Raw genomic sequence first — 20866 nt, forward strand, 5'->3', positions numbered from 1 at the left:
AAGTCAAGTTGGCGTTCTTAGCTTTTTAATCAAAGGAACAACTATTTTAAAATGTCCTCCACTGCTCCATTCTTCTGTACATAGCAAGGAATGAAGTGCTTCTTTTCAAATAATAAAACATTTTTCAGTTTTATTACTGAATGATTGGACTTTTGTAAAGTTTATTTTCAGGGCATGACTTATTTTGAACTTGAGACTATAGATACCCCCTCCCCCGAAATTCCCACCCAATTCCTAGTTTGCACAGTAGCCCATATACAGTGCACAGACGGAGGAGGACTTGTGGCTTCCTGGCCCTGCTGTCCCCTCGTCCTGCTTCCTTCCCTCGGGACTACCGGCTGTGTCCCCTTTTAAAGGTCTAAAGGAGTGGACTATATGGCAGCCTTTCTGGGGGCTTTCTCCAGGGTTTGTTCACATTCCCGAGTAAGGTGATCTTCCTCAGATGATTACTGTGATTTAAATCCTTCAGTAAACTTCTCCTTTTGTGGTCATGGAGGCTGGTTGGCCAGTGCCATCCCCTTAAGATGACCTTCTCCTAAAAAATCCTTAGATCCTTACCCCTTATATTTTCCAAATATTCCTGTACATGCTGACCTTCTTGCTAGGTCTAATTTTCCATCTTTTCACATTCCTAGCAGTCTTGCAAACCTTTTCATACTATTAGTGGCAACTTCTGGTTCTTTCAACATCATGGCAACAATTATCAGTGGTTCTGTTTTGTTGTAAAATAACACGATTCCTTTTCTCACTCACTCAGTTCTGACCCACAGGTATTTTGTAAAATACTTGTGGCCAACCAATCTTGGTATAATTTACGTTTTACCTCTGGAAGTGTTCTGCCCAGTTTATGGGCCCCTTTGCCATGGGACAGGACCTTGATGGACAGAGTCACCTCTTCTCTGTTAGTGGATGACTCAGCTCTGGGAGTTTAAATCATGTAATAATGAGAATTTTTTCACATTGAGCACTTTGATCTGTTCATTGCCCCTCGTATTGTTTATTGCCAGGTTAATGATCGAACTTTATCAGTTTTCCTGTCCAGAAGTTATATTTCTAAGATTAGTGCTAATTAACACTGTGGGACAGTGATTGAGTCTTCCTTGACTTTGGGTGTGGACATGAGAGCATTTTTTTCCCCTGTAAAGGTGGCACTATGTAATCTCTATTCCAAGTGTCAGCCTGAGGCTGCGTTTTTTAAGGTCCTATGAACTTGCAGTAGTGGGCAGTATTAATATTTGTGGAAGTATATGTTCTACGCTAAATTAGAAATTTGCACATGCCTTTTATTGTAAGTATAGTTGTACAATCAGGAAAACAAAATTTTTCTAACTATTCAGAGACTATGGGGGCAAATAATGTTAAACCTCAAAAAGAGGTGTTTGTTTTGTTTTTTCCTTTTTTTAAAGACAGACAATTTCTTTGCTTGCTTTACTTAAAAAGTTCTTTCTATTCTTTTTGGCATATATCTGCTTCATTTTATCCAAAGGTGCAGTTTCCTTTAATCTTCAACCTTGATCTTTTTTATCTTTCAAAAACAATACCATATTTGCTTGATGAAACCTCAAGGAAATGATAATGCTTTGTATTCACTGAAAATGGTCACTTGTCTTGCTTTTTATTTGGTCATTCAATTTTTGTTTGGTGAAACAGACATGCATGACATTTTGGAATTTTGTCCATTTTAAAAATTCAACCCTACCTCCCCCCAAAAACATGTTCTCAACTGCATGACCATTCCATTGCCCAGCTCTCCCCATCCACGAGCATCTATCTAAAGTCTTACAGTTACCTGGACATGAGAAGTATGCCCTTGACAAACCTCATTGAGGCTACATCTGTGGGGACCACCAAAGCCGGAGATTTCACTGTTCTCTCTAAAGCTCTTTTCTCAGTTGAAGGGGTGGTGATGCTTTGAGATCTACTTGCTGTTACTGAAAGAGTAGAGATGAGTTCAAGCAGCGTTCGTTGTTCCAGTTTTTGTGCTTCCACAATGATACAGAGGAATCTTTCCCAGACATCAGCATACCACAGGGAGAGGGTTAGTTGGTGCTTCAAAAAGCCAGTTCACTCTTGGAGCTTTTTATTTTAGGAATAAATGCATACAGCAGGCATGCGAGGATATAAACGAGCTTCTGATTTATTGCAGCTATATTTCCACATAAGTGCTTTGTCAGTTAGTTCCCATGCATCAGAAATAGCGTGCTGGGCTCCAGCGTTGCAGTTGAAGCTGGAATGCAAAGCAGGGAAGTGCCGAGCCATAAACTGAGCAGGCATCTGGGTGCCATGCTGTGTCTGTGAGCCCTGACTCACAGGAAACGAGCCACAATCAAATGATTGTCTTGACAAAAATGAGAAAATCTATTGGGCATTATAAACTAGAAAGGGAAGTTAATATTAAAAATTAGCCTGGAGAGGTGTTCCTAACACCACTCTCCAGATGAGGGGATTTGGTGTTTTTTGCATAAAAAGGTTTCTGTTTTTATAGAATAGAGATCTAGTTAAGTTGGTTATAAGGGCAAGTCAGATTGTCCATCGATACTTAATATAGAATAAAAATAATGTTCACTGGATGTCATGTCTGTGGTAGGTCCTTTAAAACAGCAACAACAGCTATGGTGAAGGAGAATGGTTGTGACATCCCGAATGTTGGTGACCCCGAAATGCCTCCCATGACACCTGCATCTCCTTGCCTCCCTCCTGCCACACCTGCTGTCTCTCTTTTTGACCCATTCCTGGGATGCTCTGGTTTTACAGTTGAAGTTCCCAGAATATACGGCATAGAACTAAGTTCTAGTCTTTCATTTGCATATTTAGAATGTTGCCTGAGCCTAAGCTTCAATATAACAATTGTTGGGACAAGGCACATTTCTCAGTGTAGTCCTAGAGCGGTGATGGTGAACCTATGACACGCGTGTCAGAGGTGACACGCGAACTCATTTTTTTGGTTGATTTTTCTTTGTTAAATGGCATTTAAATATATAAAATAAATATCAAAAATATACATCTTTGTTTTACTATGGTTGCAAATATCAAATATTTCTATATGTGACACGGCACCAGAGTTAAGTTAGGGTTTTTCAAAATGCTGACACGCCGAGCTCAAAAGGTTCGCCATCACTGTCCTAGAGAGAAGTAATGTCAGAAACCAACATTCTTAGAGACCCCTGATTTGTGTCAGATAGTGTGCTAGAGGTCTTCAAATATATGCTACAGGTAGTATTTCACAGATGAAGAAACCAGAGCTCAGAGAGTTGAAATATTTTACCGATGGTCATGCAGCAAATAAGTGGCAGAACCAGGATTTGGATCCACATCTGTTTGATTCCAAAAACCCAAGCATTTTCCTTCTGGATGTTTCTTTATCAATTCACTTAATTAATAGATGTCTAAAGTACATTTATTTTATGTATTTATTTTTTAGATATATTTTTATTGATTTCAGAGAGGAAGGGAGAGGGGGAGAGAGAGATAGAAACATCAGTGATAAGAGAGAAACATTGATCGGCTGCCTCCTACATGCCCCCTCCTGGAGATCAAGCCTGCAACCTGGGCATGTGCCCTTGACCGGGTTCAAACCTGGGACCCTTCAGTCCACAGGCTGATGCTCTATCCACTGAGCCAAACCAGCGAGAGCTAGTACATTTATTTTAAATAAGCAGTGTATATAATATACATTGTGCTGTGCGTTCATTTCTTCTATTTAATATCTGTTAACTAGAGTTCACTGAGAAACAGATTATACAAATTATGGAGCCCAAATTCGCTATTCAACTTTTATAACCAGTTGCTTAAAAAACAAGAAAATCAGTTGTAAGAAGAATTAGTGAGCTTTAAGTTTCTCTTTTCTCTTACAGATTTTTTTTGATTGGGGGGGGGGGCATGGAAATGGTCCTTGAGTAGCTTTTGCTAGAAAAACAAAAGGAAAATTCTAACCAGGTATGGAAATATAAAAATCACTGAAATATATGCAGTTCCGTAAAGTTTGAAACCAACGGAAAGAACGTTAAAGTTTTTATTCTTCATAACATTGCTAATTCCCCATTAAATTAGAGTGCCGTCAGACAGTCACTGAATCAACTTTTTTCTTCCTCGGCAAATGTGGCATCTTTCTACACTCAGAAAAAAAGGAGTCATAATTGATGAAGTTGGTCAGTTAGATGGGAAAGTTACCAGCATCTTTGGCTAGGTCAGGAAAGCAATGAGTGAGTAACCCTCTTGGCCTGATTGGACTACTGTAAACATAACCTGGTTTCCCCCTTCTTAGCAATTTAAAACTAAACAAAAGAGCCTGTTAGGAAAGCCTGCTGTCAGGGGCAGAGCCATAGGGTTTTGGACCTGAGTTTCCAAGACCCCTCTGAGCACATGGATTCCCTCATTGTCACTACTGTATGCGGCTGATGTTAAGGGGGCTGGGAGGGGAAATCTGTTGCCAAGAGACAGGGAAACATGGATGGTTTTTTGTTATGAGTTTTTTAACCAGTGGGTTTTTGCATGTTTAGGGGATTCTGGACCTCTGGTGTAGGCACAGTTCCAGTGGCAAGTTTCCTTGTAACATGAATCATGTATTTTTTTTCCTCATCATTTCTCGTCCTACTTCCATCCTGTAACGTATTTGTGATTCGGTGATGTCCTGCCAGTGGGAAATGCGTTGGGTTGGTACACCGCTGGCCGGCTGCAGCCTAACTGTCCTGCCCTCCCCTTTCCGCAGAGAACCTGCAGTTTTGGAGGATTTGACTTGACTAATCGCTCTCTGCACATCGGCAGTAATAACTCCTACCCGATGGTGAGTACGCATCAGCGGGAACGCAAAAGGTTCGGATCCAAGTGACATGGTTGACAGAGTTTCACGTCTAGTCTCTGAGAATTGATGCTGGGTAATCTTTTCCTGGGTGATCCTAAATCCTTTGAAAAGAAGCCCTATTTCACCCATGTTTAAAAAATATTTTAATTGGATTTATTGGAGTGACATTGCTTAATAAAATTATATAGGTGTCAGGTGTACAATTCTCTAATACATCATCTGTATTGTATTATGTGTTCACCTCCTCAAATCAAGTCTTCCATCACCAGTTATCCCCCCGTTACCCTCTTCTATCTCTCCCACCCCCTTTCCTGCTGGTAATCACCATACTGTTTTCCGTGTCTGTGAGGTTTTTTTCTTCTTCTTTGCTTAATCCCTTCACCTTTTTCACCTACTTAATCCCTTCACCTGCTCGCTCCCCATTCCCCTTCCCTTAGAGACACTTCTCTTTTCCACGGGAACAAACCACGACCACCTCCGGCCTCCATCCCTCTCTGTTGTAGCACCATTCCTTCAGTGCCTGTGTTTCCAGTTTCCTCCAAGTCACAAATCCAGATGCATCTGGCCTCTTGGTCTCACGCTAGTTTTTGCTCACGCCGGCTGTAAGTGCACATGGCTGCTACACACAGGCAGGGCCAGAGGATGGAGCCTGTGATTTGCGTTCAAGAGCATTTGCCAACATTTCTAAAAACCAGTTTTATCAGAGGCCAAGTTCATAGCCCCATATTAAGCCTAGGTCTTTCTGATCTGGGGAGTCCTGGAATGAACCCTGTCTCCTTGGGGCCAAAGCAAACCAGCCTTCCGTGGGCTGAGCTTACTGGCTCCTCCAACCCGCTTCTTCTGGACCCCAGTGTGGGGACAGGTCGCCACTGTGCTGTACACGTTCTCCCCGTGTTTCCTTGGGAAGGCCCCGGGGCGCAGGTGAGCTCTGCATACAGTTTTGTTTTCCCCTCGTGCATTTTGTCAGGAAACTGCTTTATATTGTCACATGTCCCCTAAAAACACCCATCTGTGATTTTGGAAGTATTTGAGAATTTCCTGGAAGAATAAAACTATTTTATTTGGACATCAAATTTTATGGATTTGTAAACTAAAAATGTTACATAGTCAGTCTTCTAAAAAAATGGGAGAAAGTGTGTTTTCTCTGACTTTCCAGGAAAAGCTGTTTTCTAGTTTCAGTGAAAAGTAAGACAAGAGGTGTCCACTGTGTAATTGTTTGAGAAAAGGAAATTCACGCACTTAGGAGCCGACCACACTGAGGGCCGCCCTGATGCAACCTGATCAGGTGTTGACTTGTGATGACTGAGATGTCCCATTTTGTTCTCACCGCTGTCCTAGGTGCTCAGTAATACTGGCTTTCTCTTCTCCCCCACTGCTGGGATGATGCGAACCTTGGTTCATCTCAGTCACTCTATTGATGAAATGCAGTTCCCTTGAGTATTTCACTTGGGGAGGGGAGGAGTATACTAGGGGAGGAAATGTCCTAAGATTAAATAAAATAAAATGTATTTCATATCCCACTTTAAACAAACAAAAGCCCTTAGTGAATCGCTTTTAATTTTTAATCAAAAAGATAAATAGCATACACCTGAAACTAATAAAAAACAATATTGAACGTCAACTGTAATTGAAAAATAAAACAAGTTGAAAAAACATACAAAAAAAGTTAAAAAATGATTAATAGCCTAGCACTCCGTTAACAGGAAACATTTCAAAATCCTAGGGGATGCCAGGATTTTTCTGAGACATAGAACATTAATGGTTTCAATAATAAAACCTGTTTGGGGGCTTTGTTTCCTGTGATTAATGGCACTTATTTTGTTTTGCAGGGTAAAGAAGGAGATTTTGTGTACAAGGAAGTCATCAAATCACCTACCGCCTCCCGCATCTCTCTTGGAAAAAAGGTCAAATCCGTGAAAGAGACAATGAGGAAGAGAATGTCCAAAAAATACAGCAACTCTGTCCCTGAGCAGGTATGCAGGTGCCAAGCGAAAAGTCCCCCTGGTTCCTCCTGACACAAGGAAAGCCGAGGATGTCAGCCTGAGATTTTAAACGGTGCTAAATACAGACATTCATTGGCATTAACCTGGCTCAGGACCATGCTTAGTTTATGTAGACGAGCATTTGGTACAGCAAACATGGAGTAAGCATTTAGGGTCATCCCAGCACCATGCTTGGTGCTGGGAATACAAGTGCAGGCCTCACTTTCTACGTACAGATGGGCGGAGAGGCAGACATGTAAAAAATGTGTTCCTTAGTGCAGTAAGGGCACACGTTTAAAACCAAAAGATTTTATTTTCTAAAATAAATCCCTTGCTACAAAATGGATATCCCTAGACTCAAACCTTAAAAAAAGACACTCAAGTTTTCTTAGGCAGCAGACCTTTCCGGTGTGGCATGAGTGGTAGAAGCACACAGCAAGTCTGAGAAGGAAACTCGGAAAACGCTTCCTGGCAGTGGGCCTCGGTAGTAATCATGTCTCCACAGGGATGTTTTCACTCACTGGCTCCCTCTGCAGCTGTTCGGATAACTCAGAACTGACCCCCTCCAATTCTGTAATCCCATCGCTAGAAAGACAGTTTCTATTTTGTGTGGGTGGAGGGAAGAGAGACGGGTGGAGAGCTGGGCCTTCAGGTAATTCTGGCCCTTTGATTTTCAGAGCCCTCACCTCTGGCACCTCTATAGCATTCGTTCTTGTAGTCTGTTGAACATTTTTAGTGTCTGCGGGTTTTCTACTTGAAATATGTAGGTAATGCTGATTTATGGGGAAGCAGACATGTGGACTCAGCTGCTGCCCTCTGGTGGGCAGAGTAAGCTAAACTCCAAGCAGCTCCTTGTTTGAATCGCTGAATACCAGCTAGGCAGCCCAGCCACCTAGTGATTGATTCATGCAAGGCCTGCCCAAGAGCTTCAGTTGACTGTAGTGGTTCTCACAGGGGTGGGGTGATTTTGCTCCCCCACCAACCCCAGGGCATTTAGGCAATCACAACTGGGGTGGGGTGGGGTGGGTGCTACTGACATCCACTGGATAGAGGCCAGGAAGGCATCTTAGGATGCGCAGGATAGCACCCCCACTAATGTACAGTACAGCACCCCACAACAGGAATTATTCATCCACAATGCTGACAGCGCTCAGGTTGAGAAACCCTGGCTTCTCAGACCTGCAGGGGAAGTCTCTGCCCCCATTGTGTGTTCCCTACCGTTGTTTTCTGTATTCTTTGCATTTCTTGGCCCTTGGGTATGAGAGTGATGGTGATTCTGAATTTCTCACCAGAAATGAAGTACACCTCGCTCTCCTGGGAAGCAGATGCTATGCCGGGGAAACAGCACCTCTAGTTTGCAGCACTTCATTTCGTTGGCTTTTCCCCTAAGAGCTCGTGTAAATTTCACATTCATAGGGGTTTTCTGCTTGAGCACAGAACTTTAATGTCATTTGAACATTTTTTTTCTATAATTTTATGACTATACACCCACCTTGTAGTCTTAGTTCTCTGGTTTTTGTTGTTGTTGTTTTCTTTTTAAACAGTCATTTCACATAAGTGAAAAAAGAGAGAGGGAATAAGTGGCTATTGTAATGCTTTTTGGGGAGAGAAGATGAATGTTGCAAGGTTTGATATACCACCCATTCTGGTTAGGACTTTTGTCTGCTATATGCCCATTACCTGGAATACTACCTGTTCTTATAGGGAGTCCCTAAGTATATAATAAGTAAATTAATACTATTTTAAAGCATTTAGGAACATACAATATTAGAGAGGTATATTTAATATCACTATTGTTTAAAAACCCCCAAAACCACATGTACTTTTAGCAGAAGCGTTAAAAAAAGAATTGGATGTCTTATTTTATGATTTAGAAATGAAAATACATTCAGGCCCTGACTGGTGTGGCTCAGTTGGTTGAGCATCATCCTGTGCACCAAAAGGTCACCAGTTCAATTCCCTGTCAGGGCACATGCCCGGTTTCCAGCTCAATCCCGGGTGGGGGCTCTCGCTCCCTCTTCCTCTCCCTCTTCCTCTCCCTCTCCCCCTCCCCCTCCTCCTCCCTCTCTCCCTCCCTCTCCCTCTCCCCCTTCCCCTCCCTCTCCCTCTCCCCCTCCTCCTCCCTCTCCCCCCTCCCTCTCCCTCTCCCCCTCCTCCTCCCTCTCTCCCTCCCTCTCCCTCTCCCCCTCCCCCCTCCCTCTCTCTCTCCTCCTCCCTCTCTCCCTCCCTCTCCTTCTCCCCCTCCCCCTCTCCCTCTCCCTTTTCCTTCCTCCCTCCCTCCCTCCCCCTTCCTCTTTTTCCCAAATCAATAAAAACATTTAAAAAATATATTCAGGAATTCATACTTTGTAGCTTTAATAACTCCCAAATAATGGCACCTCTTTTTATAGTTTTTGAGGCCATCTGCTCCCTTTTCTTAAATGTAAAGCACAGTGTGTCTTGGATCAGAAGCTGCCATGGCTGTTTGTTGACCTTAAATGAAGCTCTTCTGATGATTCGGCACCATGTAAATAACAGGTTTTGTTTAGATGGTTTGGTGCTCACATGGCTGTGTGATATGCCAGAGAGGTTTCTGTTGTGGCAAGTAAACCATTCTCACTGCAAACTTTAGAGGAGAGACATTGTCACACCAGGAATCAAATGAGCGTGCTACACTCATATGTGCAAAGGAGGGGCCCCCAGGCTGTGACAGAGCCATCCCAGAAGTGATCTGAAAGGGTCGTCGCAGGTTTTCACTAACAACACAAAAGAGGAGTGATAGGTACTAAAACCTGGGGACAACTGATAATAACTAAACCTATAGACATTTCATCATAGACTGAAAAATGGTAATTAAAAATATATTTTTTTATTGATTTCAGAGAGGGAGAGGGAGAGATAGAAACATCAAGGATGTGAGGGAATAATTGATTGGCTGCCTCCTGCACATCCCCTATTAAGGATCGAGCTTGCAATCTAGACATGTGCCCTGACTGGGAATCAAACCATGACCTCCTGGTTCATAGGTTGATGCTCAACCACTGAACCACACTGGCTGGGCCGAAAAATTGTATTTTTGCTATATGTCTGGGTCCTCAGTTGGTATTTCCTTAGCCAATTTCATTAATTTGTGTAACTAGAAGCATACGAATCTGGCCTTTTTAAAAAAAAAAAAAACAACAAGAAGGAATATGCATATATTTACTGTAAATGTTTCCCTTCAAATAGATGATTTATTTCCTGGGAGTGATCCCAGATACTACATTGCTAATGGATTCTGTTTGATCTGCATTTGAAATCCGGCTTCTTTACTAGACTGTTGAGTATGCTGAGTCTCTAAGCCTTTAACAAAGGATTTTCTCTAGGAGGTAGATAGGTGTTTCTCAGGGATTTCAAGAATTTCTATTGAGCATGAAAAACAATTTTTAAGTGCTTAATTAATTGACACACAGGCCACACTTTTAAATGGAGCAAGGCTATAGATTAAAAAGGAGGAGAATACTGGATATGGCATCAAATATGGGCATAAAAATGGATTTGATTGTTTTAGTTGAGGTCTGAATTGCTTTGAATTACAAAATAACAGTTGTCCTCTGATGAAATGTAATTGTGTTGAAATCCATTGCAGGACACGGGCCTCGATGGAATGCCTGGCTCTCCTCCATCCTCCCAGCCTGACAGTGAACACATGGACAAGCCCAAGCTCAAAGCCGGAGGTTCTGTAGAGAGTCTGCGGAGTTCTCTGAGTGGACAGAGCTCGATGAGTACGTCTACTTTGTAATTGTAGATGATTTCCTTTGGAATCAAAATCAGACTTACTGGGTGTCAGGTTCAAGCAATTTAAAGATAAAGAAGCCCAGGTTCCTACCCTTAGGGTGCTGTTAGAGAGAGAGACCTGCCAAATATCTGGACCTAGAATTGTATTTGTTTAGTCGGTGTACAGCAGTGGCACAAGAGAGGGGATGATGAATTTCGATCAGAGAAGATAGGGAAAGCATCTCAGAGGAAAGATCTGGAGAGTGAAGGAAGATAAGTCAAGTCCCCAAGGTCATGAAGATGTATTCATCAACAAAGTAAGAGATGGGGGCAGGGTGGCGGATTATAAATGTCACTGACAATAAATGTTGGTCAACCACTCTGACAGTGGTGGTGTCGTCAGAATGGTGTGAGGAAAGGGAGCATATTTAAGTCCACCACTTTAAAAGCACTTGGCCTTGGGCAAGTTATTTGACATTTCTGAGTTTGTTTCCTCATCCATAAGATGAAGTAAAAATGTTATGCCTTACCAAGGAGAGGTCCTGAATGTTCCGGGCTTGTGATGTCACCTGCATTCCCAGATCATAAAGATAACTTGCTGGAGTCCTGCCTGTGCAGTTAGGGGCTTGATTAGGGGTAGCATTGAGAAAACTCAGATCCTCCCTGGCCTCATCATTGGGTCCTGCTCTGGTCCTGACATGGTTTTGGCTCATGATTTTGCCCTTCGTGTCTTAACCTGCAGCTTCTTCAGTGTCTTTCAGCTTTGCTCTGCGGGGCGACTGTATTTATCCTTCTTCTCCCTGTGTTTCCTGTACAGGTGGTCAGACAGTGAGTACCACCGATTCCTCCACCAGCAACAGGGAAAGTGTCAAGTCGGAAGACGGTGATGATGAGGAGCCCCCCTACCGGGGCCCCTTCTGTGGGCGCGCCAGGGTGCACACTGACTTCACACCCAGTCCCTATGACACAGACTCACTCAAGCTCAAGGTGTGTCTCTGTCTGTCTTTAGACCTGGGGTCTTTAAGAGGAGCTCAGTTCTTGTGTAGAATGCTTGGCTGCTGTGGTGCATAGTGCCAATGTCTTGGCTACCTTAACAAGCTGCTGTCCTCTGTAGTGAATAACAAAACAGAACCAGCCAGCATTTGGGACAGAGGCGGGGCTTGTGTTAATCCTCTCTCTGTCCTCACCACCTCATCCTCCTGGTCCAGACCCCCGACCTCGGCTTCCCTGTAGAATTCCGGTTGCCCTCCAGGATCTAGTTTCTGTGCTCTCTAGCTAAAGAGACCTTCCTGCCTTCTCTGTATGGCCAGTGGTATTGAATGGGAAGATGGAGTTCCACAGTATAGGCGGCAGTCACAGAGCAGGGATTGCCACTGGCATTTTGGGGGAAATTCTTTCTCTACGCAGTAGGAGCTCTGGATGGTGGCTAGGCAGTCAGAGAGCCAGGCACCTCCCACCTAGCCATGAGCACTGGGAGACAGGCACTTCAGCCTGTGCTGCGGGAGGGCGGGGAACGGGACCTCCAGCCCGTGTGGATTCCAGCGCGGTCAGGAGTGTTCCGTCTGGCCCTCTCCCAAGCTCCCATTCATAATGTGACTTGTGGGACCCTGATTCTGGCCTTCGTAGTGTTTCCACATGTGGGTGATGAATACATATCATCGATTCATGATTCATGCTTAGAAATGTGCCTAATGGAAAGACCTTTGTTTCCCGGGCCCCAGAAAGGAGACATCATCGATATAATCAGCAAACCCCCCATGGGCACCTGGATGGGCCTGTTGAACAACAAGGTGGGCACCTTCAAGTTCATCTACGTGGACGTGCTGAACGAGGAAGAGGAGAAGCCCAAGCGCCCCACCAGGAGGAAGAGAAAAGGAAGACCACCGCAGCCCAAGTCCGTGGAGGATCTACTTGACCGGATTAACCTGAAAGTCAGTCCCGTCCTGTTCTGGTCACATGTTGCCTCTCCTTCTAAACTAAGCAAGCGAGGACACTTTCAGGGGAGGGGCGAGGGTGCTCTCATGTCCTCCATAAGGGTGGCCTATTACTGTGATGAGTAGCCATTATTCTACAAAAACGGTTGTCTGTATGCTAATGCTGCCCTTGACCTCTGTCGTGGGTGTTAGCTAAGCCGCGGGTCAAAATTGCTATTAGTCCCCCAAGAGCAGTTTTTAAAATGCTCTGGGCTTGAAGCTACTTCTACCAGGAAGGGCAGTGAGCACAAGCCTTAGGTCTCTGCTCCGTGGGCTCCACAGAGGCCCTGAGTGTTCGCTCCTCTAACCTCTCCCACGTCACTCCCAGCATCTGGAGGGGTGGTGGGCGGGCGGCTACAGTGCTAGTTCTCTTTCCTCCTTGCAAAACTGCCTTGTTTCTGGGGAAGTCACAGGCCTTTCTGAGTTGGATTTCAATAGGCCTATAAATGAAATGGCCTTGTCCACTGTGCACTGTGCGGTGTTAAAGAGATCGGTCCATAGCAAGAGGACAATTAAAATGTAAGCCAGGAGAACCCATCTCAGCCTGCAGTGCAGGTCTTCTTAACCCATGATCACTGAAACGCCCCACCTACCAAGCCAGAGGACTGGGAGCTTACAAGTGGTACTACTCTTTCAATTAGTATAGCCACAGCGATGGGAAAAGTTTAGGGGTTTGAGGCTGGTTGGCGGTCATGGATCACGTGGCTGAGCCTGCTGACCCACTTCTGTGTTCTTTCCTCACAGGAGCACATGCCCACCTTCCTGTTCAATGGATATGAGGATCTGGACACCTTTAAGCTCCTGGAGGAGGAGGACTTGGATGAGTTAAATATCAGGGACCCAGAACACAGAGCCGTTCTCCTGACAGCGGTGGAGCTGCTGCAGGAGTATGACAGTAAGTCCCCGCCCCCCCACCCCCACCTCCACCCACGCAGAAGTGTTCCTTGTTACATCATTGCACTCAGTCACCAGAGGCCTCCCGTAAGCAGCCAGCTTATTCTTAGGTCCCTGGAGTCACTCATTTGGTCCTACTCTTTCCAAAGCCAAAGCCCATTTCGTATTATATCAAAAACACAAAGACATAAGTTCCCAGTGCAGACCTTCCTGCGGGAGCAAAAGGTAACCTTACTGCTGATGTCTTTTCTGGCGTGATTCTAGGCACTGGTTGAGGAAAATGCTGCTCTAAGTGACTGGGAATTGAATCACAGCTTTGTTAAGAAATGCAGTAGATGTCGCGTTAGGAACTGTTGGGAGGTGTGGTTTCAGCAGGTCGGTGGGAAACCTGGGCCCAAAAGTGATTGGCAGATGGGGAGAATGTTGCCCCGCCAAGGGTTAATTACTTCTCAGAGCACACAAGGAGTTATTTTCTTGCTGAATAGGTTGTCTAATGAATAAATGAAATTCATCAGCTTCCGTGAAAGAAGCAGGAAGTGGCTGCAGTGAATACATACTAGTAGAGCAGAGAATCCCGTATCTCAGGGTCTCGGCCAAAATGATAGCTCATTTTTACAGCCTGTGAATAGAACTCAGCGGGCTGGCAGCTTTTATGAAGTCTGTTTAAATACACTGTATCCTTTGCTCCATTAAGCTAGTCTTATCTCGGTCTTTATTCTTCAATCTGACATCAAAAATAGTCCTGAAATTATTCATCACAAGCAGAGCATCCTTTCCAGTTACTGAATTCCAATGCATTTTCTTTCAAATGCTTTGCTTAGGGATGTCAGTAGCTAATAGCATTTCTGTTGTTAAGACACACCAAACCATGGTTAATGGTGGAAGAGAAAATTGTCCATTACTGAAGGCATCAGGCCCCAGAGACAAGGAAGCACGTGTCTCCGCTCAGTTGCTCTCACTTCTGCGTAGGAGGCCCCTCCTCTACACCAGCTGATACAGGGGGCCACACGCCATCAAGTAGCTGTCTGAACTCTAGATATACACCCTGCCTTCAGGGATAGGTTTGGAGGGAATAGTGTTTTGTAGTGAATATCACTTTAAAACCATGTCTCTTCAGTATTGGAGGTGTCTATTGGGGGGGTCTGTGGCCAGGTTGTGTTAAAGAGCCTGGCCTAGTGCCTGGTGTGGCCAACCAGCTATATTAATAACAATTAAGGTTAAATCATCTAGTCTCCTGGACCACATCTGCTCTATAAAATAGCTCAGTTGCTGAGAACAGCTGGTTTACAAACCCTGTCCTTTACCATTCAGAACAGGGGAAGCAATGTTAAAAAAGGAGTAGAAGGCAGGATCTGAGCTGAGTCTCTGTTGTATCTCATTGGCTCAGACACCTTGTCCTTCTCAGAACCCAGCCTGAGATTTGCACAGGAGGTATTTTGTAAGGGGGAATCTTTGCCAATCATGATGCTCACTCAGAGGTCCAGGGAGGGCTCTTTGCCGCTTCACAAATCCCATTTCAAAGGTTTGCTGTGCCTCTATTTATAACATTCCTAGTGCAGTGGTCAGCAAACTGCGGCCCCTTGAGTGTGGCTCTTCCACAAAATACCACATGCGGGCGCGCACGTACAGTGCGATTGAAACTTCGTGGCCACCCTCAACAGGCCAAAGAGCCGCATGTGGCTCGTGAGCCACGGTTTGCTGACTACGGTCCTAGTGCATAAAGCAGCACTTCCTTTTATTGGCTCTAAGACAAGGCTTCCAGGACTCGGGGTGCTAATTAGTGACAAGGCTCAGGGTCCAGATGATAAGGTTTTACATTCAGTGCAGTTAAATTCTGTGTTTAAGAAATATTCTAAGCAACTGACCATTAGAGGAACACAGTAGATATATGTCAAACTAAATTCCTAATCACTGGACAGATAGAGAGATATACTGAGGTCTTAGAGATCTTGCAAGTTTCTAGCTCAGCTTCCACAGTGGCAAAAAGCTCATCTACCAACCTGCCTTGTTGCACCATGCCTGGGCAATGCCAGCCTTCCTATAGGGTTCCATTTGGAAAAGACTCTCATTGTCCAAAAGCAATTGCCTACAGTGCTCCCACTGTCCCAGGTCTGCCCAATGAAAGGAAAGCTCTCTTTACGAAAATAATTTCTGTAAGAATTTTAATGAGCAGTTATTTCAAATATGCAGAAAGGTACAGAGAAAAGTAAAACAGATCCACATATCCACCTTCTAAGTCCAAGTTAAGTGAACATTTTTGCTCCGATTCTTTTCTTTTAAAGAAATAAACAGTACAAGCCCATTGAAAGGCCTGCTATCCAACAATTCCCTTCCCTTCCCTTCTTCTTTCGGCGATAACTGCACTCCAGGAAATGGCTCATGTCCTTGTGCACAAGAACCTTCTGATGTTTGGATACTCATCAGTGTCAGCATATTCTTCCTCCTTCTGTGTGTATGTTTATATTTGTGTTTGTGGTGTGTGTGTGTGTGTGTGTGTGTGTGTGTGTGTGTGTGTCGAAGGTGGGGGTGGGGGTAGGAGTGAGGAAGAGTTTTAGCTCCAGCTAAGTCCCTTCAGAGACAAGTTCAGAAATCAGCCCAACAGTGTGGTCCTCCCTTCTTGTTTGACTGTGAGAATTCTCATGGTTCTAACACACCTCTTTTCCTCTTTGTACCTTGAAGTTAATGATAGAAACTGCAGGGAGAGGATATGGCCTTGATCCTGCTGCACATGTAAGGGGTACCCCACATCTTCTTTCTCTCCAACGGAGGAAGGCAAGTTGCTTGGGAAACTCTGGCTTTTCGTTTTAGGGAATTTTGCTAAACTTGATAGGTTTCTGTTCAGTAGTTGCTGACTAAATCCTTTAGGAAGCAAGTAACAGCAGCCCCTTGACATATGCCTCGTGATTCTACAAATGGACTTGGTTTTCAGGCTATGGGAGCGACCCCTTCCAGCCCCATGGTAACTTCGGTCTGGCCTGCTGTGTCTGAGGAGGCTGCCATCCCCAAGGGAGCAGACACAGTCTGCGTCTTCGTGCAGTGGCAGGGGACAAGTTTTCTGTTCCATTCCCACTGGTCAGCACTTTGGGGTCTGTTTTAGCTGAAGCAATAACCGAACGGTCTTGCCAAGGACAGACTACATTGATTCCTCTTCCTGGGTTGTAACTGATAGCTCAAAGCCCTCATTTTATAAGTATCATTTTCCTAAATAACACGCTGGGCTAGGACAGAGACCTCTCCAAATCCACAGACTCTTCCACACAATGAGGACATCACTCTAGAATGTTCCACTTTTTGTGCGGGGCCGGGGGGGCGTAAGATTTGCTCTTGTGCATCCAATTAGTTAGTTTTTCATTCATTATTTAAAAAATAGCACTCCTTAATTTGGGGTCTATTTTAAGGGCTTCCCTTGCCGTGATTTCTGCTCTGATTGCTGTTATAAAAGCTTTCCATGTGAGGAACACAAACAGGAAGTGGTAAGTGGACGTCGAAGAGGCTAGCACATGTGTGGGATGGCAGCCCTCTGCCTTCCCACAGTTTACTTTTTTAATGACCCGAGAAAGGGCATCAGATTTCTGGTCTGTTGATTTCTTTCTTTCTCTGTGTCTGTGGTAGGAGGGGAGGACAAGTGACGAGAAAAGGAAGGGAAAATAAAGCCCTTCATCATGCAACTAGTTCTTTTATGTAGAAAATGTTCCCTTGGTTTCTGTGTTATGTGCCCAAGCACTTACTCGGTGTAATAACAAAAGAGGTTCTTGGTGTAACCTCCATCCCAGGTCAGGCCACATGTGCCCTTATTGTGTAGCGTGCAGAGTGACCGCTGGCTGGTGAAGCCCACGGGACTTCCACGGGACTCACCCTAGTCCAGTGATGGCGAACCTTTTGAGCTCGGCGTGTCAGCATTTTGAAAAACCCTAACTTAACTCTGGTGCCGTGTCACATATAGAAATTTTTTGATATTTGTAACCATAGTAAAACAAAGATGTATATTTTTGATATTTATTTTATATATTTAAATGCCATTTAACAAAGAAAAATCAACCAAAAAAATGACTTCGCGTGTCACCTCTGACACGCGTGTCATAGGTTCGCCATCACTGCTCTAGACAGACTTTCACTCAACAGAAGCACCTGCTGCCTTCCTTTAGAATCAGGACGTTCAACTTTCATCGTCCACCTTCAGAGGCTTTATTACTCAGGGCTCCAGGGAGAGGGCTTCCTGAGCTTTCCCTGCCTCATCCTTTGGGCAGAAAGGCTGACCCAACACAAGGGAGAAGACAGAAGGGAAAGAACGCCCTCTAACTCAGTCCTCACCACAGACACAAAAGGATTTCTCCCTGGCCCCTCCTGGGTGTAGGGGTTTGCGTCCCCTTCTGCCCGCCTTGCTTCATTGAGATAATGCAAGGGCCAGCACATGTCACCAAGGCCAAAGAATGCTTATAAATTGTAACAAAATTCAATATTTCATTTGACACTTTTATAATAGCTGCTAAATTTGGAAAGCATGGGACAAATAACTTGAAACACAAATCTTAAAGATTTCTAAAAAGATTGCTACTGTGAAAGGGACATCCTCACTCTTTACTTCTGCCCCATGGGACCATCCCTGGGAAAGGACTGTGACTACTCTTCCCCCACTGTTGGCACAAGGCTCTGGGCTCATCCTGTTCGAGATTGGCCTCAGGCCAGTTATCGTCTGGGTAACCTAAAAGGCATCCACATACTCCAACTATCTACTCTCAATCTCCAAATTTATCTTCATGTGATAATTTATTTGAAAAGAAAAATATTCTGATCTCGTTCATTTTTATCTCATTGACTTTAAAGTAATTAGTGTTCTTCCGAAAGTCCAAGGCTTAAAAACGTATGGTATGCGTGGTGATGGCTGAGGATAAAACTGGGATTTGGTTGACTTGGGAACTCTGCTTTTCAGTCCCGTTATGGTTCCATGCTTTGTGCTCGCCTTCTCCAGGTAACAGCGACCAGTCTGGATCCCAGGAGAAGCTGCTCGTTGACAGCCAGGCCCTGAGCGGGTGCTCCCCACGAGACTCAGGATGCTATGAAAGCAGTGAGAACCTGGAAAATGGTAATGTCGGCACAGATGACCATGGAGGCACCGTCATGTGCTTTGGCTAATGACTGTCTTTCTTCCTCTGTCAGAGCTTTGGGGAAATACAGGCAATAGAAGGAGGACATTTTTTAGGATTATTGGAGCTTAATTAAGATCCCCAGGAAGAATGAATATCCTTCAAGAACCTAGGCAATTGATGTTCTTAAGAAATGACTTCAGCCGTTTTCCTATTGGTTATCCTTCCATCCCTCTTAGACACAAAGGGAGGGTTCAAGCCTAAAGAGACCCTCAACTTCCCATTGTCCTGAAACTCTTAGAATCTTAGTACTCAGTGTAGATCATGGAAAGAGCCGTGAAGTTTGAAGTGAGGAGACCTGGGTTTGAAGCCTGAATAGAACATTTATGAGCTGAAGACTTTGATCGTTACCTCATGTCTTTGAGCCCTCTTACCTCTGAAGTAGCAAGATGAGTTTCTCTTTCATAGATTGTTGTTGGACTTAACAAAGCAGTAATACGTTAGTAATATCCAGCATTTATTCAACACTGACTGTAAATTAATTGGGCAGTGAATTATATATGGATTACTAATTAGCACTCAAAGGCATATTTTATAGATGGAAACTTTAAAGCTCAGAGAGGTTATATAATACCCGAAGCCATGGTTCTTTTCTACTCTGGCTCATAATAGGCTCTCAGGCAATATTTTAGACTTTATTTCCCAATACCATAGCATTTTCAAGTCCGTCCTCTACTTAGTGTCATCATACAGCAACCAGTGGTGTCTGGGCTTCATTGAACTGTAAGCCAGAAAGGAATGTAGTTTGTATTTGTTATAATAAGTACCTCCAAAATCCAGGATGGATTAAAATAAGTGGGTCTATTTTTAAACAAAAAGACAAAGCATACCATGGAGGACCTCTTTGCAAATGTGTTTGCTTATGTATTCTGTGGAGCAAGAATATCTCAGCGCTTGGTACTCTCATGTAGGGGCCTCTCATTTCAATCTGAGGATTTTGAGGAGCCCCTCTGAGAGTATGATGCTAAGCCAGGGCATGAGGTTTGGTTCCTTCAGCACCATCATCGTCCCTCACTTCAGTTTTTCTTCTTTCGGACATAGTAAGCGCAAGGAGGGGCGGTCCTCGGTGCTTTCGGCTGTGCCGGTGAAGCAGGCAAGCTTGTTAGCTCGGGGATCACAGTTCCAGGGCTCCGTCAATGAAAAGATGGATTCTGTGGTGGGCTTCAAAGATGACAGTATGAAAACCTCTGATTAATATTAAAATTAAGTGAAAACACAGACTTAATCCAAACGTTCATTGCTTCATTTTTTTTTTCCCCCCTGTGGAAGCTAGGTCTCTGAAAATAAAGGGTCTACAATTACATCTTAAAATATTACTTTTTGTTTTTCAAAAATCTCCAAGTTTCTGACCAGAACACAACTACCCGCATCTAATAAGGTACTTCCTTCTCCTTCAGAGAGCTTGGCTGCGGCTCGGAGTTATGGTCCCCACACTGCATCGCTGGGCCAGCCCTACCCATGGTCTAGTTAATACCTGGAAGTTATCAAAGAATATGTGCTTTTGCCCATAGTTGGAGCATTGAGTCCCATACCCACTGCAAAAGATGGGCTCTTTGAATCAGTGGCTTACTTATAATATATCCTCCACAGTTACATGCACATAGACGACATTCAGGAAACAGTATTGGGACAACAGGATCAACCATAAATTTCTAATTGGAAAGCAGAATAAAAGTATGCAGCAAAGGTCTGAAATTGCCAAAAGTTTACAATTCAAACAAACTAAAAGCATCTCCCCCCCCCATCTTTTTGGCTTTAACCACTTAACAGTTAAAGATATTGTACCTTCCCCACCTTTGTTTATTCAAATATTAAATCAGGTTACACAGTTCTGATCTAATTCTCACTAGGAAAGTATTTTCATTGAAGGGAGAAATAAAGGTGTGTTTAAAGGAAACAGTGCTTCTAGTTCTAATTTCTGGTTTGTGAGCGCATATACCCACAGCCTTGTTTTGTTTTGTTGTTGTTTTTAATATATTTGTATTGATTTCAGAGAAGAAGGGAGAGGGAGAGAGAGAGAAATATCAATGATGAGAGAGATCGGCTCATTGATTGGCTGCCTCTTGCTCACCCCACATTGGGGATGGAGCCTGCAACCTGGGCATGTGCCTTGACCAGGAATCGAACCGTGACCTCCTGGTTCATAGGTTGATGCTCAACCACTGAGCTACACCAGCTGGGCCTCATTGTTATTTTACTTATTATTATATTCATCTCTGTTGGAACACACACGAATCCCTAGCACTCAGTTGGTTGACTAGATTGGTAGGAATTTTACAGATGTCACTGGCCGACTTTCTAATGCTCAGAAGGATTCAGGTGCACCTGCACAAGAAC

General features: G+C 44.1%; 1 protein-coding gene and 1 long non-coding RNA gene across 11 annotated transcripts in view; both read left to right on the forward strand.

Annotated features, from left to right (window-relative positions):
• The window catches only part of SASH1 (SAM and SH3 domain containing 1), a 220390-nt gene that overhangs the window by 191122 nt on the left and 8402 nt on the right, over window positions 1-20866 (forward strand). For 9 of the 10 annotated variants that reach the window (XM_059700636.1, XM_059700633.1, XM_059700638.1 and 6 more), the window contains 7 exons: window positions 4709-4783; window positions 6631-6774; window positions 10391-10526; window positions 11336-11505; window positions 12240-12449; window positions 13236-13386; window positions 18355-18468. In XM_059700636.1, the coding sequence (XP_059556619.1) occupies window positions 4709-4783; window positions 6631-6774; window positions 10391-10526; window positions 11336-11505; window positions 12240-12449; window positions 13236-13386; window positions 18355-18468 (1000 nt within the window). The remainder of the gene's footprint in view (window positions 1-4708; window positions 4784-6630; window positions 6775-10390; window positions 10527-11335; window positions 11506-12239; window positions 12450-13235; window positions 13387-18354; window positions 18469-20866) is intronic. The other variant, XM_059700639.1, reaches the window with a different exon arrangement.
• LOC132236975 (uncharacterized) lies at window positions 18475-19752 on the forward strand. Its single transcript, XR_009453425.1, has 2 exons — window positions 18475-19324; window positions 19485-19752. It is a non-coding gene; the product is annotated as an uncharacterized LOC132236975 (long non-coding RNA).

Source organism: Myotis daubentonii, chromosome 6 (genome assembly GCF_963259705.1).
Source record: "Myotis daubentonii chromosome 6, mMyoDau2.1, whole genome shotgun sequence".
Lineage (NCBI taxonomy): Eukaryota > Metazoa > Chordata > Mammalia > Chiroptera > Vespertilionidae > Myotis > Myotis daubentonii.